Here is a 24,089-nt window from a genome sequence, read left to right on the forward strand (position 1 = left end):
ACCAAAAATACATAGGATAGTACACTGTTTTTAGTTTTAATAAGTTTTTATTGAGAATATTCTGCATGCAAGTATCCACATAGGTCAAGAGGATACAAATAACACAACTAATAAAACACTTTAGAACCATATTAGTTATCAATAACATTAAATTCTATAAAATTTGCCTTACAATGTAGAGAAAATTACATCCTGACAATAACTGACAAAGTCACAAACACTAATGTGAACATTGGCCTTGTATTTCCTTGGATAGTTTGAATAAGTCAATTTGTATGTTGTTGTTTTTAATTTTAGGCACGATTCCAGGTTCTTATCAATGAGACGATTTCTCAATTTACTCTTGATAAGATTCGTGTTTGAAAATGACTGTTCGCATAAATTTGTAGACCCGAACAAGGAAAGAACAGCAAATGCTAGCTTTTTTAGTTGATTATATGAGTCAGAAATACTATTCCAGGTGTTAAAAATCAACATATCTTCCTTCTCCAGGTTTTTCAAAGCAGACCACTTGTGCTGTGAACTAAGTTTCTCCAATATTTCTAAATTAGCACAAAGACATTTAAATTTTGAGCTCCATAATTCTTTCTTTTTCAAATCTAGAAATTGCATTTCAAAGTTGCCAATGTCTATATAAAAGTGAGAAAAATTTATTTCTGTTACAGTGGCATCCAAAGGTTTTTTAATAAAGGCCAATGTCGCTTTGCTGTTTCTGAAATCCTGAAACCTCTTGAGAAAAGCTTCCCTTATATTTAAAAGTGCTGTTTTAAAATAGGTAATGTCAATATCAGAATTATTTTCTTGGCAATGTTTCAACAGGCTTAGAAGGTGAATCAAAGTTTCTCTGTCAAAATCTTGAGCAAAAACAGATAATTTGTTTTCAAATGAAATAACTTCTTCTAACATAGAAAAAAATTGTGATTCCTTTCCCCTGTAGTTTATGATTAAGCTGATTTAGATGTGAAGTAACATCCACCATGAAAAGCAGTTTTTGAATCCACTGATTGTTTTTTAATTCTGGAGAGTGAACACCCTTCTTGAGGAAAAAAGCTTTGATTTCTGATAATAAGCAAGCAATACATTTCAAAACATTTCCCTTGATAACCAAAATGTGTTGAAAATTTGAAACCCTGCAATGTGGAGATGAAACAGGTGAAATAGAAAAACCTTTTAACAATCTTTAAAAGCAAGGACAGTGTTCCAGAGAAAAGTAGTGATTTCACTGAAAGAAAAAAAATCTATTGACACTTAAGTGTATGCTGCAAGAAACCAAACTAAAATATATACAAAAACAAATATGGCACTTTGTTAAATGCATATGATATATCATAAAGGAATTATGATAGAGTGCTTGAAACATTTGAAAAATATTTTTATTTAAGCATATTTGTTACAAAATTATTCATACTTGAGTTTCAATCATGGAATGTACACCACCTTTCACCAGTGCACTTTCCCCACCACCAATGCCCCTTGTTTCCTTCCCCTTCACCCTCCTCTGCCTATGTCAGGGCAGGCATTTTGCTTTTTTCTCTCTATCTCTCTTTTTCTTTATGACACTGAGGTTTGCAAAATTTCCTTTATGACACTGTGGTTTGCAATATTGTTAATTAAAGAGTAACATGCATGTCCCTTATCCATTTCCAGCATCCCATTCTTGTCCAGAGTGATATGTTCCAACTATCAATGTCATAATGTACCTTTCTCTATTCTAACTGAACTCACCACTTTTTATGGCAAGCTTCCTATTATGGACTAGTCCTCCTGTCCCTCATCCCTATTTTCTCTAGATATTATTACCATATTGCCATTTATTATTCTTATATTCCATAAATGATTATTCTGTGTCTACACCTCTCCTTCTGGCTCATTTCACTCAGAATAATAATCTGATGTGTTGATGTATGTAGAGATGATACACTGTGCATGGCTCAGTGTTTTTGTGTAATCACAAGAAACAGAAGTTCACACCCGTACATTGTATCCACTCATTGTGTGATAGACTGGATTCAAAAAAATCTCCCTGCTGAACTAAACTCTGTGGACAGATGACACAGTAAAGATAATTTGTGAAATTCACAATTGTGATCAAATCCAGGCTATTTACCACCCTGGGTGAGAGTATGGATGCCCACTAGCATCTTCTCCATGAAGAAGTGAAGTGGCTGTTCAGGGGAAGGGTGCTCTCTCATCTTGTTGGCAAGAGGGAAGAAGTAGTGCTGTTCCTGTGAGAGCAGAACTCTGACTTTGTTCAGCCCCAGTTGGACAAGGAATGGGTAGCTAAGCTTGTGTATTTGGCAGACATTGTTCATTTTCTCTATGAATTTAATATCTCTCTACTGGGGAGTTTCACAAGTAGTTTTTACAGTGAGACTTAAGATGAATGTGTTCAAAAAAGAATCTGATTCTGGGATAGCTGTGTCTGAAAAGGAGATATTGAAATGTTTCCACTCTTGCAAAAAAATTTCTGATTGGCACTTATAGTATGCAGAAAGTCATAAACAATATGAAAAACAGCATTTAAGGGCAGTAGCTCACAACTTTAATCATGAGTACTCTGAACATGAGAATCCATGAAAAAGACAACTCTGGGTTGAGAATCCCTTCATGGAAGACACTCACTATTGTGCAAAATAAAATATGTGTTTTAAGATCTCTCCAGGCACTGTATTTCTAAACCCCACCCAAAATGGTCTGAAGAAGCAGGGTAGCAGGAAAGAAATAATAAACCAAGCTAGCCAGCAAAGGATGATCATGGAATTCATGGCCTTTTACTATGTACTCTCTGTCTGGAGCCCAAAAAGCTAGAACACCTCTTTCTTTATTAAAATGAATTCTCAATACCAGGAGGCTTCAGGTCGAGAGAGAGAGAGAGAGAGAGAGAGAGAGAGAGAGAGAGAGAGAGAGAGAGAGAGAGAGAGAGAGAGAGAGAGAGAGAGAGAGAGAGAGAGAGAGAGAGAGAAGTACATATTCAGTCGACTTTTACATATCAAAGGAAGAGGTTTAAGAAAGGATGACTTTGGGGGAACACCTTTGTTTAGGGTTGAAACTGGGTATCATCTTACACTCTTGTAGCTGGCTGCCGGGGCTACACACAGGGCGCGCACTGACAGAGACTAGAGCAGAGTCTTGACTCCTGGAGCGGCTGCTCAGCACACAGAAGAGCCAAATTAAAAGTGTAAAGAGCCACATGTGGCTTCCGAGCCACAGGTTGCCGACCACTGGCCTAAGAGATAAAGAGTTTCTCCACCCTTGAAGTATATTGTCATGGGATTAACGATAGACTCCTTTTAGGTTCATTTACTCTCCCCTTGGTGCTTTTGTGGTGTATGGAAGGCTTCTGCTCCATCCTGGGTGATAAAATCAGACTCTGTATCTAGAGATCTCGGTATCTGCACAGGTCAGGGAGTGGAACTTATGATGAAGTCTTTCTTTGTGGTTCTAGAAGTTCTGTCCCCTCAGTGTTAATTTAATCTGTCTTCTGTGGTTGGTGGTCTTGGTCTTTGCGCTGATCCTAGTATGGGGCCTGGGATAGCATCTTTCATTATGTTTCCAGAAGACCGATTCTGTTGCAATTGTCTCAGACAGACCTCTGGAACTAGAGATCATGTTTGTTATGCAGGTCATAGCTCAAACCCTAGACTAGGGCTTTTTTTATTGGTCCCAGGAAAATTACAGTCCGGTCATGGTTCTATCAGTCAACTGTAAATCGCGATCTTGGCTTTTGGACAGACCAAAGGGTGACAAGTCTTCTGATTTTGTCTTATCATTAGCTGGTGAGGTAGGATAACCTGCTCTTAGGTCAAGTTGTTTCCAGTTTCCTCATTGTCAGGATATCATATTTGTGTCTGGGCAGTATTAGGATGTCCCGGATGGGATTTGTTTCCTGTGGCTGTTGTGAAAAACTGTGTCATTTCTATGTCTGGGATCCAGGGTTAAAGGCTGGACGGTCTAAGTTGGAACCACATGACATATTTTCAAGGTGGAAGATGCCCCTGTATTTAAACAAGTATGAGTTCTTATCTCTAGTAGATAAGAGCTTGTTTTTATATGTAAGATTTCCCCCTTTTTTAGTGTGCCTTTGCAGGGAGAAATGGTGCTACATTATATTGCCGGTGCATTTGAGGGTGGAAAGAGAAGAAAACAGAAATAGGTCACACCCCACAAAAGATAAAAATAGAAATAAAAATATATGTGCTCACACACACATATATATAAAAAGAAAAAAGATAACAATTTTTCTTATTTATCTAGTCTGTCGATTTCTTTGTTTTGGTGTGGATATTGAAGTTGTCTCCATTTATAGTTATTTATTTTTTTTCTTTTCTTTTCTTCCTTTATGTGCTCTGCCACGTTTTTTATCTCAAGACCATGGTTTTTGTGTGATGCTAATCTTTATTGTTGGAGTGCTCACTGGATATTTTATTTGACACCTCTTTTTGTACTGTTGTGGTGCTTCACCTTCTTTTTCCCCTTCGTCTCTCAAACCTAGGATGAGAGTCTCCAGAAGGACTCCGCCCATTTTTAGCCTATTTGATTTTTTCCCCAGTCTATTACTTTTCTCTTCTTCAAACAAAACCACATAACTTGAACTATTTAGTCCCGCCTCCCAATTAGAGCGGAAAATAAGGCAGGTACCAAGACCAAACAGGGCTAGGACCACTAAATGTAGTAAGCTAGGCACAGAGCGGACCACTTATTCTGGCAGCCCCGGGGGTGAGGGGTGAGGGAGGAGGTTATGGGAGGTAGGACAGGAAAGGAAATGGAGGGAGGACAATTCGGTGATGGGAATTCCCCTGATTTTATGTTAATAAGTACCTAAAATATTATTGTCAATTATATGTAAGCCACTATGATTAAAATAAAAATTATAATTTAAAAAAAGTTACCAGAAAAAAAAAGAAATTACAAATGTATTAGAACATGTTCTCTCTCATATTTATTAAAGCCTTTAGGATAGTACTTCTAGAATTAATCCAAAAATAAAAATATATATCCTCAAAAATTTTACTTAAAAAATCTTTAAAAAGAATGAATTAGTCCTTGTAGCCTACTAGTCACCAAATCCTCATACATTCCAGGAAAATGACTCCTTGTATTACATAATCAGAGCCTCATTTTAAATTCCGTGCAAATGTAAGACTTCAAGCTGCCATGCCACTCCTGTTTCCATGGGAATAGACTTCAGATCAGGGACAAAATATGGATGGGGTTAGGAGCTTTCAAGTAATCATTCAAAATCATGATGAGGTTTTTAGAGCTTCTTTCTTAGGTGATTATTTTGTAGCCTCTTAACCTCTTTTTCCCAGTCTGTTTCCATGGAAATATGACAAAAATGGTTGTCCTGGCTTTTAGGAGAGATTACTGGCATCCTTACAAATGCAACTTTGGCTACAGTGTAGGCTGTTTGAGAACTCTAACCCCCTCGATTTTACATATGAACCTAAACTGTTTTTAGTCATTGTCATTTATCTTTCTAACTTTACTTTCTTGAATACTGCCTAGACAAATTATAATTAAGATCACCTCTTTTATGACAAAACTGAGAAAAGACTTCATATTTACATTTTTAATATATGAGCCAGGACATAGCAAAAAAAAAAAAAGGCCTTTAATTATTAGACTCTTACATAGTTATTGGTAGAAGAGTAACAACCATGATATTTTAAATATTTTGCAACTTGTAAGGCATGGATCCCATTGAAGAAAAATACTGGTTTTCATATATCAACAGTTAGGCAATAATCAGCCCATTATTAGGGCTATATGTTTACAGTATATTATTACATAGACAATATAATTTTAAATTTAGTCTCATATAATTGATTGGCTAGCATCCAAAACATTTATCCCAAATCATAAGCAAATATTCCATAAAGTTATAAATATGTATATAAGTAAAAATAGATAGAAATACACAACAAACAAATTTAAAAACAAACTTTGTATCCTGTGAAAAATAAATCAACATATTTTAATCACTAAAGTCTTCAAGCACAAAGTATTATAGTCATTAAAGAAAAAGATCTGAAAAAGATATCTAGTATTAAATTTAAAATATCACTCTGTATTCTTTGTTTTTGTTGTTGTTGTTGGTTTTTCAGGCCACACCCGTTTGATGCTCAGGGGTTACTCCTGGCTAAGCGCTCAGAAATTCCCCCTGGCTTGGGGGGACCATATGGGACGCAGGGGGATCGAACCACGATCCTTCCTTGGCTAGCGCTTGCAAGGCAGACACCTTACCTCTAGTGCCACCTCGCCGGCCCCAAAATATCACTCTGTATTTAGTGTTTTATGTCATGCCTTCTAAAATTTGATGAACAGTTTAATCTACAATTTTGTTAGAATATATTTTAAAGTTCTAATTGACCAAATGAAGTAATTTAGATCTTCATAACTCTTATATTTTATAGTTAGCATACTTTAATTATCAGGCCTTGACTTTTTAGTTAGAAATTTAAGAAGTACATATAAATGGACAATAATCTGGATTAAGTTTCAAATTTAAATTTTATAAAAGCTAACTTCTTAGGAAACTAATCTTGGTTACCTCAACTATATATGTTCTGAAGATAATAAAATAAAACAGCCTATTAATTATTTTCAAATCGCCATCACTACTTCCAAATGAACTTTTGCATAGTAGCTAAACACAGTTTTTAGGGGCAGAGTTTATTTAGCCTGCAGGTCAAATCTAGCATTACAGATTGCATTCTGCTCTGTTTGACTTTATGGCAAATAAAAGTTAATAGGCATAAAGTCATATCATTGTGTTATTTGCTTTATTTTCTTTTGAATTATCTATGGCTACTTTGATAACAGTCCTGAACAGCTACCTTTGAGCCCAAGTGACATTCTAAATCTATATTTTTTGTCTGGTTTTCCAAGTGTGATTTCAAATCTCTACCCAAATCTCTGTATAAGATTGCACCAATTTCAAAGAACAGAGTTGAATTTTCTTTTAAGTATACTTTTTTTTTTAAATTCCTGATATCCTATGTTCCCTTTTGTACTCTCAGCATGAACTTTTCTTTCTTTCTTTTTTTTTTATTTAAACATCTTGATTACATACATGATTGTGTTTGGGTTTCAGTCATGTAAAGAACACCACCCATCACCAATGCAACATTCCCATCACCAATGTCCCAAATCTCCCTCCTCCCCACCCGACCCTTGCCTGTACTCTAAACAGGCTCTCCATTTCCCTTATACATTCTCATTATTAGGACAGTTCAAAATGTAGTTATTTCTCTAACTAAACTCATCACTCTTTGTGGTGAGCTTCTTGAGGTGAGCTGGAACTTCCAGTTCTTTTCTCTTTTAAGTATACTTAAAGCAACCTATTAGTGATGATAGTAAAAAAATGAATGTTTCTACTTACATCCATGAATTCCACATTGGCCTTGGGACCAGTTGTTTCATTAAGGATCTTAATAGCTACAGGAATCTTCACTGTTTCTCCTTCAGGTACCCAAATACCCTATGAAATAATTCATATAAAATGTATGATAGGGCACACAACTTATATAAGACATGAAATACCTCTATTATTTATTTTAATAAACATCAATTCCATATAATATGCTAGATGTTATTGAGTAATTTTTGTCTGTTTTTATTATCTAAGGTTGAGTCATATATAAATTCTCATTTCAAATTTTAATAAAAAGTGCTTAAGTTTTAGAGATTTCAAAAAATATTCCAATCTTTGTAATGCAATTGTCTAATCTGTCATTTTAATACTTTGTTATACTGTTAGACAGTTTTCCAATTTTTAATATTATTAAATTATTCTAAAAATAGTAATAAACAATAATAATCTCATGTTCCTGAAGTCCATATGGATTTAAGAATTAATGTTTAAAGCTGCTTGAGAATTAGTTTTCAATTCAAGCTCTATGTAATATTGATTAGATATTAATATGTCTATATTATTAGTGTGTAAGTATATAGTGTTATTGTATTTGAAATAATATGTTTATGCTAGTTGATATAAAAACAGATCATTGTTGATTTTCTCTTACAATAAAAATATTCTAATGTTTTAATATGATTTATGCACTAGAAAAGTATAGAGTTGATAGTGTTTGAATAAAGTATATAATTATGTTAAATGACAGCATTTCTTGGCAGAAAATTTAATAACTTGATAATATTTTATAAAGTTGTACCAGGTTAATAGTTTATAGAAGAATAATTTTTGAAATGTTATTGTCTCATGTAGACATAAAGGCAATAGAAAGTCATAAAAATGATATTAAAACAAATATAAAATTGGGGGAGTTCAAATATTAACATTAAAGAAAAAAATAATGTATTCTTCAAATAAAAGAGAACAAAATTAAATTTTTCGCTTGCACTTCTGTACTAAAATATCAGTGTCAATCAAAACTTTTTGAAAGGAAAACTAAAAACAAGAAATATTAAAATATAATACAAAAACCAATTAAAATTTAATATGAACTTAAAGGTACTTAAATCTTTAAATTTAACCATCATTTAATAAAGTAACAAAAAAGGGGTAATAATGACAGAACATCAATATTAAAATATTTTTAGATGGGGCCAGCGAGGTGGCACTAGAGGTAAGGTGTCTGCCTTGCAAGTGCTAGCCAAGGAAGGACCGCGGTTCGATCCCTCGGCATCCCATATGTTCCCCCCAAGCCAGGGACCATTTCTGAGCTTTTAGCCAAGAGTAACCCCTGAGCATCAAATGGGTGTAGCCCAAAAAAACAAAAGAAAAAAATATATATTTATTTATTTAGAGAAATTTTTCAAAAGAAGAATCAAATTTAGGGTAAATTAATTTCTTATTTAAAAATGAATATAAGTCATTACAGTTTGAACTCAACTAGAAAAAAGCAATTATGTAGATGGTCATGATATTGGATCAAATTTTTTGCTTAAAAACAGCTTTTTTGCATAAAATTCATTAATAATAATGGATTCTCAGTACAAGTATTTTGACAGATTTAAAAATATTATAGAGAACAGGCAAATAATTATTCTAATAAAATAAATTATTATGTCTCTCTTTTTAAATGTCTAGTACCTGCAAATGCATTAGGTAATATTTAGTCTGAGTTATATAGGATCCATAATATAAAAAAATTTAATTGTACAAGATCATAACATAATATATAAAAAACAATATAGGAACAATACAAGATTAAGTAGTTTTAAAATAATTTATATTTTTCCTAGCAAATAAAAATTAAGATAACAGAAAAAATACATGATGTTTCTCTGTACTTACAAACATTTTGAAGATTTAAAATATCTCAAATGAGCCTCAAATGTTTCCTTTTCATCTTATGTATTCAGAAAATATTTTAGAATTTAATTAACTAATAACTAAATATTGAAACATGAAGAAACTTCTACATTTTGACCTAATAATGTTTTTATTTTAAAGGTATTTATATTAATTTTTGAAGAATTGAGAAGCAAAACTAAGGCATATTTCAATTATTAAAATTTGGGTACACAAACTTTTGATTAGAAAAATAATCTTAAAAGCAAATTATTCAGGTAATATATTTTAACAAATATGTGTATAAAAATATATCATGCAGATAATTTTAGAATATGTATAATTAGGACTAAAGTATTATAATTAGGATGTATTTTATGCTTTCTATGATGCAGAGTGCCTAGGTTTGATCCCTGAAAACACATTCCTACATCCCCTGACTACTAAGACAGGAATTGCAATCCCATGAGCACCACTGTGTTCTTCCTTCACCCTCTAAAAAAGAAATAAAAGGCTGATCAGAATTCCTGCCATTAACCATTAAAATTAAATTTTATTAAAATTAACCTTCAATCTGCCCTCTGAATTGCTTTTTTAACTAAACTCAACAAGTAAACATGAATATGTCATCATTAAAAACTGTTTTTGAAAATCTATAATTTGATTGTCTCCAATCAGTTAAGAATCTCACAAGTAGGGGCCGGAGAGATAGCATGGAGGTAAGGCATTTGCCTTTCATGCAGGAGGTCATCGGTTCGAATCCCGGAGCCCCATATGGTCCCCCGTGCCTGCCAGGAGCAATTTCTGAGCCTGGAGCCAGGAATAACCCCTGAGCACTGCCGGTGTGACCCAAAAAAACACACACACACACAAAAAAAAAAAAGAATCTCACAAGTAGGTCACTTTTACAAAACTTGTGTATAATATTGATGCCAGTCAAAATAAAATTATCTGTTAAGTAACATACATTACCAAATATTCAAAAAACTGTTTATGAATTAGTCCTATCATATTAACCCATATGGGAATGAAGAAACTGAATATTGATAAGTCATGATAGAAACTGTTGGATATAAGGATAAAAAATAAAAAATGATAACCTAAACTATCCAGGGCTTTTAATGGACCACTATGTAGCATGAACAGATAATTATTTGGGGTTGGGTATTTTGGACAGACAGATATTTGTTAAAGTGATGGCATGTAACCTTTTCATGACTATACTAGTCAAGTGGGAAATTGAAACAATAAAGAATCAGTAATAAGTAAAGACATTTTCTGAAGCAACTTCTCAATATTATAAATTTCTTTCTTTCTAAATATAAAAGATTAATTTGAGAAAAATGACTTAAGCCTTTGTACTTTCAGAAACTTTTTCCAAATATTCTTCTATACATGCATGTATATTATATTATATTAATCATATTATATTATCTTAATCATATATTATATCATATTATATTATATTGTATTGTATTATATTATATTATATTATATTATATTATATTTATAGCCCAAGTATTTATTTATAATAATTGATAGAGAATTTTACTTTAAAATAATTTTAAAAAGTTACACTATCATGAATAGATCTCAATTCAGAATTTTAGAAGATAGGAATTAAAGTGATAACTCTAGTTTATAACTGAAGCAAGTCTGAATCAAAAGGTAATATCACTGATGGCACATGAATTGTTTTATTTACCTTATAGACAGTTCCAAAAGCACCTGAGCCAAGTACTTTTACTCTTTTGAGCTCAGTTTCTTTCAAAATTCGAAGTTGAGCTTGATTGGGTGCAGTGCCACTGGGGGTTAAGGGTTCTACCAACTATAAAGAAACAAAACAAAGAACAAACAAACAAAAAGTCAGTTAAAGAGATTTGAATTCAACAATTAGCATTGCTTTTGTTTTCTTCCACTTATTAAAAACAGACAAAACACTTTTTCTCGACACTATTTTTATAATAGAGAGCACTTACCATTTTTCCATATTCTATCATTTTTTTCCATTTCCTTAGATGAATACAACACATATGTACCAACCAGGAGACACACTAATCTAGGAAATTTGATGAATTGAAAATAAATAAAATGTGGCCTCCTTAGCACTTCAAATCTAGCTGAGGAGCCAAGATTAGCCTATTAGAAGATCAAAAAATGTTTGTAATAATTACCAATGCCTCCAGAAGAGTATATCTAAAAATTTAGTGTGTGGCTGAATTACTTGAGGTTCTTATAAAAATGTAGATTCTGAATCAATTGGCTTGGGATTTGAGAGAAATTTTTTTTTTCAAATTTCCAGGTATTGTTATATAAGGTGAGGTCCTGGGAATACATTTTCAGCGACACATTAAACAATAACTTTAAATTCTAATTTTCAGTGACTGGAATCTTGATTTAAATGATAACACAAGAATGCAAAAAATAGACTACAAATATGACTGATCATCTTTGCTTGTTTAAAGAGAACCACGTTAGAGTTGGATAAAGGGCATTATCATGAAAGCTTGGGTACAGTAACAGAAAGAGAAAAACAAGATTAATGCAAAGCAGGATAGTTCTGAAATGTAAGTTAGAGTGGCAAATACCCACCACTAATTCAATTGGTGTGATTAAATAGTCCAAAAGAGTAATAATTTTACATTATATTTTAAATTTAATTCAACTGGAAAGAATGATAACTGAGTAGAGATATGTCAAAGTGTCCAAATTTCTGTCAATCAAAAAAATTTCCTTTAGACATAAGTGGGTTTTTACATATCAAAAAGTTTTGATGCTATGGTTTAAGCTTTAGATTTTCATTTATGAAGGAAAGAGGCAAATAATACTTATAGGAGGCTTTCTTTTAATTAGATAAGGCAAGTAAAAGACAAATAGCTTACTATTTTACAGCATAAGGGGAAAATTAATTAATAAATATTCAAATAATCTTGGAAACCACCGAGAAACTATAAAATACCCGTTTCAAAGGCTAAGTGCTCTGTGGACTTCCAATTTGCTTTTTACGATCATGTTTCATTCAGTTTACTTATTAGTCAGAGTATAAGTATGGGTAAATGTAATGATAGCAGTAATTTTTAAAATGCAGAAATTCCCAATAAATGGAGTATTATCTAATAATTTTGTACATAAAATACCTCTAACTCATTTTAAAATTTATATTGTCAAAGTAAAAAAGTATTTTAAATAAAAATTTAGAATTAAAAAATATTATGAATTCTGAGTAAGAATTTTCCACAGGGAATTCCTATTCTAGTAAAGAAATTTTACTTTTTTCTTGCAATGTCAGTTTTTATTTCAGTATCATTTTTGTCTCAGTTTCTATATTATTAATTTATATTTGCAATGTTGCTACATCACCACCAACTCCAGTGTCAAAATACCTCTATTTGTGTCCCAACATACTTTCTACTCTCATTCTCTTTTCCTTTGAAGCCTCACTTCATCACTTTAGTGGCAATATCTGAGTTTGTGTCCATTGAGATTATATGTTCCAGGTTTTGTTTCTTTTTTTTTTATTGTGACTGAAGTTCATTACACAGAATTATTTACAGTACATAGTGACAATGAATGAAGGGCATTCCCAACATCAATGTTGTCCTCCACTCCACTCCTGTTCCCAGCATGTCTCCCACATATCCCTCCTTTACCCCCCAGAATCCTAGTGCAATTGGTCTCCACCTTACAGCTTGCTACAGGTTCGGTATCTATTCTGTTTGGTATTCCAGTCTGGTCATTTTTTATTTACACTATATGTTCATATGAATGGTCCTGGTGTCATCCTCCCCCCCCCCCAATTTATGAGGCTGAATGATTCAAGTTATGCTACTCTGTTGGAGATAAAAAGGTTAAGGAAAAGAGAAGAAAAAATTTGGTATCAACTACTAAAAAATTTAAAAAAAAATCACCGAATAATATCCACAAAAGTGAAAAAGGAAGAAAAAAGTGGAAGAAAAAAAGAGAAGGAAAATAATATAAAAACAAACAAACAAACAATAAATAAATAAAACAAAACAAAACCAGAAAAAGTGCTGCAGTGGCAGGGTTTGGTGTTACCCCACCTTTGTTTTTTTTAGTTAAGTATTGGGGAAGGAAGGAAATTCCCATGGCCTAAGAGATTCAGGGTTTCTCCACTCTCGAAGCATATTGTCATGGGAACAACCACTGGCTCCATATCTTCTCATTGCCATATCCCAGGGGTTTTTTGTTTGTTTGTTTGTTTGTTTGTTTTTTGGTGGTGTCAGGAACCTTCCCTCTCAGTTGTGGATGAGAAAATAAGGCCACTCTAGCAAGCAATCTTGGTATTTGTGCAGCTCAAGAACACTACAGGGGGCCGGGCTGTGGCGCTAGAGGTAAGGTTCCTGCCTTGCCTGCGCTAGCCTAGGACGGACCACGGTTCGATCCCCCGGCGTCCCATATGGTCCCCCAAGAAGCCAGGAGCAATTTCTGAGCGCATAGCCAGGAGTAACCCCTGAGCGTCACAGGGTGTGGCCCAAAAACCAAAAAAAAAAAAAAAGAACACTACAGGACTCTGAAATGCTGCAAATCATATCTTAAACTAGACCAAAGTCTGTGATACGAAAAAGTACCTTGGCTTTCACTCCCCACAAGAATATCTCAGAAGACCTAATTGGGAGGCCTATATTGCCTACGTAAACTTAATACCTTTATAATAATATATCTTAAGATATGTATTCCTAAACATACAGATAGCCTCCCCTATCACTTTCTTTTTTCAAATACCTTTTTTTTCCTTTTTTTTCTCAATTTCCTTTTTTATATCTCAATTTTATCTATATATTCTATTTCTTATATATACAGGTTTTGTTTCTTAATACAAACTATATATGAGAAATCAACTAGTTTCTGATTTCCTTTTTTTCCCTCTCTGAATAACTTCATTTAACCTAACACCCTCCAATTTCATCTAACTCACAAGTTAGAACTGAAAGTTTCAACTATTTTCATTTCACTGAATAATATTCTATTGTGTGTTTAAATCAGAATACCTGCTGTTGAACAGCCACATGTTCCAGATGTTTGTTGGCTGTGTGTAAAAATATTACAATGAAAATATATGTACGTAGCTTTCTGAATTAAGGTTTTAATTTTATTGATGTAGATGCCTAAGAAGAGAATCACTGGGTCACTTGGAAGCTCTATCTTATTTTTTGTAAAGTTTCTACACTGTTTTTCATAGATGCTGAGTAAAAGATATTCCTATAAATAGTGAACATGTAATACATTTTTACCACATTCCTGGTAACAACAATTGTTCCCATTCTTTTCTGATATATGTCATTCTTATTGGTGTGAGATAATATATAATTTTCTTTTTTCTGTTCTTATTTGTATGAGATTGTATCTCATTATTTTTTAATAATCAGATGATTAAAACTTTTATATGCCTTAAGTCATATTTTGTTTCCTTTCAAGAAGTAGCTAGTTGTTTCTTCACATTTTTACTCATGGTATTAAGGTCAATTCTATTGGACAGAAATCTTTGGGAAATTTTGATATATACACTATATATAATAACATATATATGCTAATATGTATGTGTAACATGCACCATACATAATGTGATATTTTGAAAATCTTAAAATTTTATCTGATACATTAATATACTGAAATTTTATTTTATAAATGTTTTATAAATTCATTTTCCATAAGCATTTACATAGCATAACTTCAGCCGAAGCATAAATTTGTTTTGTGGAAAGAGAATTGAGTTTAAATTGGTAAGTTTGAATATCAGTAGTGCATTCATACACTCAAAATAATTTAACTGCTCCTGGCCCTTCATTTCACATATAAGCATTAGATATAGTAATAACTACCTTGGTCAATTAACATTGCATAAAAATATAAACTAAATATAATATAAATATAATATAAACTAAATTGAAAACAGAATAAATATATACTATATTGTACAAAAGCATCTGTTACTTTTCAAGGAGTATCACTATTTTTCATTATTAACTTTATTAACCATAGCACATATAAAAACATTAAGCTCACAATACATCTTAGTAATTATATTTACTTATTTTTATATTTTGATATTTTGGGCCCCACACACCAGTGCTCAGGGGATACTCCTGGCTCTGCACTCAGAAATTGCTCCTGGCAGGCTCAGGGGGACCATATGAGATGTTTGAAATTGAACCCAGGTCTGTCCTGGGAAGGCTGCATGCAAGGCAAAGCCCTATCACTGTGCTATCTTTCTGGCCCCAGTAATAATCTTTAAATATGTATATACATTAATGTATACTTATATATGTTTATACACAGTGTAATTTTAGGTCTATTCTCAAAGTCATTGTGTATAACCTAGGTATTTGGAAAAGTATGTCAACTATAATTACATTTAATCAATATATACCTCAACAATATCTTTACCTCTAAGGCAGAATTCTGGATTTAGAATTATGGAGTTTGTAATGATTCCCTTAAACAATTTTCTCATATTTAAGTTGAAAAAAATCAGATATCCTATTGTTAAGAAAATATTTAAATTCAACAATTATCTTCTCCAATTCTAAGTGATGTCTGTATATAAACTAAAATCTATAAAACTAGTATGTATTAGTGATAAGATGCCAATGGCAGACATTTTTAGCAAATACCCTATTTATACAAAACAAAGCAATTCTCTTTCATATCAATGAACCTTCCACCAAACATGATGAAGAGACATAATTTCTCAATTATTTATTGAATTACATTTAGTATATTTATAGTTTTTCTAAATACTTTGTATTTTTCTATCACTAGGTTATTCACTTTTCAAAATGCTCTCAGTAAGAGCAGCAAACTGGCTAGATTTGTCTACCTCCAGCATCCTTTCTACTTAAACTGAAAATAAAGTACAATTATTGTATTTTAACTTTTGTTTGCCTGTACCATGGTTCAAATTGATCATGTTAGTCTTCTTTTCTCTGGTTGAAGTTGAAAATATTACCGTTTCCTTATTTATGTAACTGAATAATTTTCTTTAGTTTGTAGATGCATGTAATAATGATCAAGCCAATTCTATTTTCAAAAAACCATTTTTGAAGTTTTTTCTATATGTATTTTTTATTTAAATCTTCCTTAAAATATGAAACAATTATTTTTCCTAGTTTCAACTTCTAAAATATTTCATTATATTAGTATGTGAATTTATTTATAAACTCCCCAACTTAATAGCCTTGAGAGCAGAAAGATGTAGAGTAAAATTTGAGGACTTAATAATACACAGTGTCTTTTATAATTGTTTATTCCTATAACCTCTACAATGAAAATCATGAGCTTTCATGTTAGACAATTCAATGTAGCAATATAAAGAACTAAATGTAATTTGTGGGTGACTTACACATTCACAGTAACTGACATGCAAACTATTAAATATATTTATAAATTTTATTGTAGAAACTAACACTATGCTCTGACAACTGGTATAATATTAATGCTATAAATTTATTGAACTTGGTAGAAGCATAAGTTGATTGCTTATCTAGCATTACTTTAAAGCAGAACACTCATTTTAGCATCTTTCTAGTTTTATTATATACATATTATATACTATATTATTTCATGTGTTATTAAACCTCCTTCATCAATAGGAACAGCTCTATTGTCTCCAATGAAATTTATATGAGACTTGTTATCTTTTTGTTGCCTTCATGATGTGACCCTGACTTGACTTTTCCCATAGACTTTAATTTTTCATATAATTGTTCAACATACTATTATATATAAACCCTTACAGGGTAAATTAATATAATTTTATTTCAATAAAAAGGAGATGCATTCTATAAACCTTTAAAGTCAGTGGAAATCACTAAACACACGAAAATATAAACACTTCACCTCTGTTTCCAGGAATCTTCTCAAGGCTCTTTTCTTTTTGATGCTCTTTCTTCTAACATAAACAGCAAATGTAAGGCCCACTATGACCAGGATAAAGAGTCCACCAATAATTCCAGCTGCTATTAGAGGAGTTCTGACAATCAGAATGAAAAAGAGGTTTTAACAAATAAAAGACGAGGAATGAGAACTACAGTTGTCTGAAATAATATCTAGTTATCATGAATCTAGTCAGTTAGACAAAATACAAATAAAACTTTATTAGAACAGTCACAGACATTTTCTTTTGGTTAAAAAATAAATGTAGTGATATTTATAGGTCGTTTTGTTTATTTAAATAATAAATCATGCAATGCAATTAATATTGGGAAATGAGAGCCACAACATGCCACTTGATGATAAAATATAAAACTTGGAAGAAAAAAAATATATGCAAGAATGTTGATGTTGGAACATTTTAATTATTCTGCTTTTAGCTAAAAATTAATGAAATACTGTTGTACAATAATATTTAGTAACGTTTTTTCCAATACAAACTTCCTCAACGGTGGCACTATTGACTTTCAGGGGGTGGACATTTGGCTATGGTGAACTGCTCTATGCATTGTAGATGTATCACTACTGATAGCCTTTCTCCACTAGATCCCAGTAGCAGCCCCGTCCTTGATTCATAATTTTAGCTCATTTTCCACAAATGCTGAAAAATCACTTCCACTTAGTAACTTTTTAAAGTATCCTTTTTAAGGGAAAAAATGGATATTTTAGAAACACATGAATTTTATTTCTATGAAGGATGAGAGTACCAAAAAAGAACCAAATTGTTAAAGGTGCTATTTCAATCAGAGGCAAAAGAAACTTTGACAGAAAGAAGAGCACAAAAAAGGGAAAGTGCTGATTGTACCAAGCAGGTTTTCAGTTTCAATGACTAGAGAAAGCATTATTATTCAGTGTCATATACCCATAAAGAGGTCTGCAAAAGAAGTACTATATTGAAAGTTATTTATTATTTCTCAGTATCATATACCCATAAAGAGGTCTGCAAAAGAAGTACTATATTGAAAGTTATTTATTCAGTAAACTGGTTCATTTAATTAGTCATTGTAGTATTCTGACATAAAAGGCATCCAGTTAAAAAAGATCATGGAATAGCTGTAACTGAGAAGTAGCAATAGATAAGATAGCTCTAGACATCTCTTTGCTGCCTCTCCTAGGCCCAAAAATATATCAGTATGCAAGGATGTCACCCACCAGGGACAAAGGAAAGTAAGAGAACAATCTCTTGAGATTGCTGGGGTAGAAACTAGAGAGGCCTAGTGGCAGGTTACAGAACAGCAAACTCCACTAAGGATATATAGGTGACAGGTTTCTAGCTGCAAATTTTTGATTAGAAGACTGTACACTGGTCAGAGAATTATGTTGGGACAACACCCACAACGAAGAGGACTAGTCCTTACAATGGACCAGATAGTTACAGAATTAGTGATGCTGAGTGTAGGTAGGCCTGGACAGGCAGGGCTGCAGACCCATCTATTTGAACTGTATATAAATCTTAACTTCTTAAGCTTAAGTGTTTTGAATGCAACTTTCTGAGGATTCTTCAGAGTCCTTAAACTCAAAAATAAATTCACATTCATGAACAGAGTAACAATAGGATCCAAAGTGATAGCTGAAAGGGGTGGGACTCTTGCTTTGCATGCAAAATCCCCAGTATTAGTTTTGGAACTAAAATTACCTGAGCATAGATAGGTGTGACCCTATCACTGTGTAGGGCATCACTTGATAACACATAGTTTCCCTGACCCATTAGCCTCCTCTCACAAAATACAAATAGTTGCAAAAATTTTTTTTAAAAAAGTAGAATAAAGGCGCTAGATATTTTCAGACTTAATATATTTTCAAAATTATTATTTGCTAATATATAAATTTGAAAATGTTATTATTTTTAAGGCAATCTTTTTTCTTGCTTGAAAATAAGTATTTGAGATGTTAGTGCGTTATTCTATGTTATATAGATATACAAGGGCATACAGTGGTCAGTGTGCTGAAATATGTTAATTTTACATATTACAATAAATAATAAAGATAAAAAACACATATATTTGACCACAAGCCATAAACATATCAAAACTAAGAAATACTTCCCTAAATGTCCAAATTTTCCATAATAAATATTTATGGCTTATATTCCATATTTTAGAACCTTTATTTATATCCTTTAAGAAAAAACATTTCCTTTTCTAAAATAAACTTTTCTCAAAGATAGATAAAAATAATATTAAAGTGTCCTAAATAAAATTTTAAGATTTTTAAAGAACACCTGTAAAAATCTATGTGATTTCTTCTATAAATGAAGTTATGTCTTCTAAAGATTATAGCTGTTATATTGTCATATAAAACTGAAGAAATACCTTAAGAATAGTTCATTCTAAAGGTTGTTTCCTGACAGCTGAAAGTATTATAGCGTACTGAAATGTTGCTATAACTCAACAACATTTTCTTGAATGGAATTTCTAATGATATAAAAATCTATGCTGAGAAAATTAAACTATAGTATGGATACAGACTCATCATTGTGAAATGTTCTAGGGTCTTAAACATTTTGAGCATGAAAGTTAAATACATATTTCAAAAAGTATTTTATATATTCTACCCAAGGCATGATTTTTATATCAAATATATAACATTTTACAGAGAAGCCTGTACTGCAGAAAGGAGCTGCCTTATTTTTATTTCTTTAACCAAGTATTTTATTACAATGATATGTTTAAATTAAGCAAAAAAAATATTGCCTCATTTTTCTGATTGCAAATGAGAACAAACTATAAAAATTTTCTACTACTCTATTTTGCAGCATTATTTATTAAAATATCCAAGTGCCATTAAAATTAAATATTTTTTATTATTTTGTTTTTACAAAAAATATTGTACTAGAACAAAGAAATCCCTATTTTTTTATTTGATTTGGGAAAATATCAGTAGTCATAATTTTAGCTATTCTATTAAGGAAAGTGAATCATTTAAAAAAGCAACAGATTATGGGAATTATTAAAATTAATACTAACATTTGAAAATTATTATTTCCCACAATTGTTCCTAGGTGATTTGAATTCTTAACCTTTTTTTCCCCTTAGCACTATGCAAATACGCTAATAATATAAAAAAAAAAAGCTATAAAGGTTAACTATCACAGTTTCTTCGCTTAAAGGTAACAAAAAACATTTTTGAAATTGTAGGAGACCGCATTCTTCAGAATCCCGCAGAAATTACTCTCGAAAAGTGAGCAGTTACCCACAGGAAGCAACTAGAAAAATAGAGAAAGATGAATATTTTATAAGAAATCTTGCATCTTATCTTTAATATGTGAATGTCATGGAAAAAGAATACTGACTGACTATGAAGTTTTCAGAGACCTTCTAACTAAACATAAAGTACAGTCTTGGATTAGATTCTATTTTTCTAATTTTTTTTGTTTTAATTTTAGAATATACTAAAAGTTTGAATATGGATTCTCTAGTACATAAGAAAAATTATTTCCCATAGAAAGATAAACCAGAGATTACATAGACTAAATTACAAAATAGTAGAATCTTTATTAGGTAAAAAATTTTATGCACAGACATAAATATATAAAATATGTGACTTTTAACTTTATAATCTTAGGGTTTTACATCTGGCACAGATGTGGGTTACACCCAGCTGATTGATGTTTCTGATTTTGTATCCAATGGTGCTGAAAGCATGTGATTCTCAAGAGGGTAACCCCTGATACTATAAGGATTTTTCAGCCTATTGAACCTATATATTTCTTTTAAAGTAAAGTTTATTAAATTCAAGAAAAATACAGAAACTAATCATTGTTTTAAAGTTTAATTTTAGAATAATGGCTTATTCTTTTTAATTGCACACTATGAATTTTTACATATTTTGCATCTCTTATCCATTTTTAGAATCTGAAATATCTTGCACATTCTATTTATTATAGTTAATAATATAGTTAATGTGCCGAGACATTTCATCACCATTACATTTCTTGAAATTTACATTGCATTTTATAAATCAATGTAAGTTTTGTTTTTATTTTGTATTGGCTACACCCTGTGGTGTTCTGTGGTTACTTCTGGCTCTGCACTCAGAAATTTCTCTGGACAGGCTCAGAAGACCATATGGAATGCCAGGGATTGAACCTGGGTCTTGGCCAAATGCAAGGCTAATGCCCTCCCCTATGTGCTATGTCTCTGGTCCCATACCCAAGTAAGATTTAAAATTCATTCTTGGAGAACTGGAGTAATGGTATAACAGAGTGATGGTCTTGCAAATGACTGATTTATATTTAATCCCTAACACCCCATATGGTTCCCCAATCCCCTCCAGGAGTGATCCTTGCACACAGGAGTAAGCACTGAGCTGTGCCAGGTGTGGGTCAAAAACAAACAAGCCAAGCAAAAAAAATTCCTGTATTAATTTTCTATTTCCTACGACATGAAGGAATTCCAAATATTATAGGTCTAGGAAGTCAACTTTTCAAGAATGTTTATACAGAAATCTGTGGGATGATCTTCTATATAAATAGAGCAGATGAGCCAGGAGATATGTTATATCGTAGCCATGTGCCTAACTCAAACTCAATACCTGGAGCAACGTAGTTCCTGGAACATTGTTAGTTGCCACCACTGAGGCTGTCAATCACTTCTGGGTGTAACTTTAAAAGCCACTGAGAACAATCTAGGTGAAAGGTAATTTATACCTCCTAAGGAGATAATCGTATTTAATCCTTGGAATTTTGCATTGAACCACAGCCCAGAGGAAGAGATCCTGGGAGGGAGGGAGGGTGGAAGGTAGGGAGGAAAGGAAGGAAGGAAGGAAGGAAGGAAAGAAGGAAGGAAGGAAGGAAGGAAGGAAGGAAGGAAGGAAGGAAGGAAGGAAGGAAGGAAGGAAGGAAGGAAGGAAGGAAGGGGAAGGAAAGGAAGGAAGAGGAAGGGAAGGAAGGAAGAGGAAGGGAAGGAAGGAAGAGGAAGGGAAGGAAGAGGAAGGGAAGGAAGAGGAAGGGAAGGAATGAAGAGGAAGGGAAGAAAGGAAGGAAGGGAAGGAAGGGAAGGTAGGGAAGGAAAGGAAGGAGAGAAGGAAGGAAGGAAGGAAGGAAGGAAGGAAGGAAGATAGGTAGGAAGGAAGGAAGGAAGGGGAAGGAAAGGAAGGAAGAGGAAGGGAAGGAAGGAAGAGGAAGGGAAGGAAGGAAGAGGAAGGGAAGGAAGAGGAAGGGAAGGAATGAAGAGGAAGGGAAGAAAGGAAGGAAGGGAAGGAAGGGAAGGTAGGGAAGGAAAGGAAGGAGAGAAGAAAGGAAGGAAGGAAGGAAGGAAGGAAGGAGAGAAGGAAGGAAGGAAGGAGAGAAGGAAGGAAGGAAGGAAGGAGGGAGGGAGGAAGGAAAAGGGAGGAAGTTAGTGAGGGAGGGAAGAAAGGAAGCAAGGAAGGAAAGAAACAGATGGAGAGTACAAGAGAGGGATTGAGAGAGGGTGGAATGGAGGGAGGGAAGGAAGAAATTAAGAGTATAGTTACTCTAAATCTATTCTTTAAATTTCAGCATATCCCAATACCTAAAGCCAATTACACCTATTGCTTATTATATTATATAAATAAAAGATCATTTATATAACTGGAAGATCATTTTCCCCTGTATTTGAAGAGAAAGCACATTGGCAAGACTCTTGCCTTTTCCATAGACCACTGGAGCACTGACCCCATATACTCGTCTAAAGCCCACCAGAATTAATTCTAGCAAAGAATAAGTAGTATATACTGAGCACAGCTAGGTGTGGTACAAACACAAAAAAAAAGGAGGAAGAAAGAATGTTTTGTTTCTACTTAGAGTGTTTTTTTTTTTTCACTGAATAATGTCAGAGGAAAGAATCAAGCTGAGCTAAGACATCACTAATAAAATTGTGAAATTTAAATACTAATGGAAATTTAAATGCACTCATATGCAATATTGTTTTCTTGTTTATTTGGACTGTATATTAAAAATTACCGGAACCTTCTAAAGTAGAAATTATGAAACACTTCAAGTACTTTTTGCTAAATTCAACATAGAGGATATGACTAGTTGATAGTTCACTTTATTTTATGACATAAATTTTGTATAATGAAAATCATATTCTCCTATTATTCACAGAAGCTAATATTATAAAGACTGAATCACAAATAAAATTGCCCAATTTATTTTAATTTATATAATTTTTTTTTTATAATTTTATATAGAAATCTAGAGACAAAACTGTGTATCAACTTTTATTGCCTGAAATGGAATTACTTTTCTGAAAAATTATTAATAAAGAGCAATATCTCCCAAACTATCATTTATATAACAAGAGAGAATTTGATACATACAGTGCTTCCCTGAAGAATATAAAATTATAACACAATACACAAAACCTGAATATCCTTAATATAAGTAATTTTTCATTGCTATATTTTCTTTCATATAGCCATTTCATAAATAAATTTTAGTAGTCATATTCATTATTCAAATGCACATATTCCATAATGTCTTCTATTTCATATCAAGTATAGGCAATTCTTCTAATAAAATATTATAGCCTTTTGTTTTTGGTTTTTGTTTGTTTGTTTATGGGCCACAGCTAGCAGTGTTCAGGCATTACTCCTGGCTCTTCACTCAGAAATCACTGCTGGCAGGCATGGCTGACCATATGAGATGCTAGGGATCAAACCAGTGTTAGCCACTTGCAAGGCAGATGCCCTACCTGCTGTGCTATAGCTCTGACCTCTAACGTAGTATGGCCTTTTCTTTAAGAGGATAACTTTAGGGCTAATCGATAGTACAGGAAGTATTGTCTTTTCATGCACTTGATTTGGGTTTGATCTCTCCAGAAGTTATTCTTCAAGCATGACCAGGAGTGATTCATGAGTTTAGAGCTAAGTGCAAATTCTGAACACTGCTGGCTTTGGCTCTAAAAATAAAACTAAAATTAAT

General features: G+C 32.6%; 1 protein-coding gene across 1 annotated transcript in view; it reads right to left on the reverse strand.

The window, feature by feature from the left end:
* ERBB4 (erb-b2 receptor tyrosine kinase 4) overlaps positions 1-24,089 on the reverse strand; it is a 1,143,943-nt gene that overhangs the window by 270,651 nt on the left and 849,203 nt on the right. Inside the window, exons 17-19 of the mRNA XM_049784132.1 lie at positions 17,111-17,243; positions 10,959-11,081; positions 7,382-7,480 (exon numbers count right to left, since the gene is read on the reverse strand). Of these exons, the coding sequence (XP_049640089.1) occupies positions 7,382-7,480; positions 10,959-11,081; positions 17,111-17,243 (355 nt within the window). The remainder of the gene's footprint in view (positions 1-7,381; positions 7,481-10,958; positions 11,082-17,110; positions 17,244-24,089) is intronic.

Source organism: Suncus etruscus, chromosome 1 (assembly GCF_024139225.1).
Source record: "Suncus etruscus isolate mSunEtr1 chromosome 1, mSunEtr1.pri.cur, whole genome shotgun sequence".
Taxonomy (NCBI): domain Eukaryota; kingdom Metazoa; phylum Chordata; class Mammalia; order Eulipotyphla; family Soricidae; genus Suncus; species Suncus etruscus.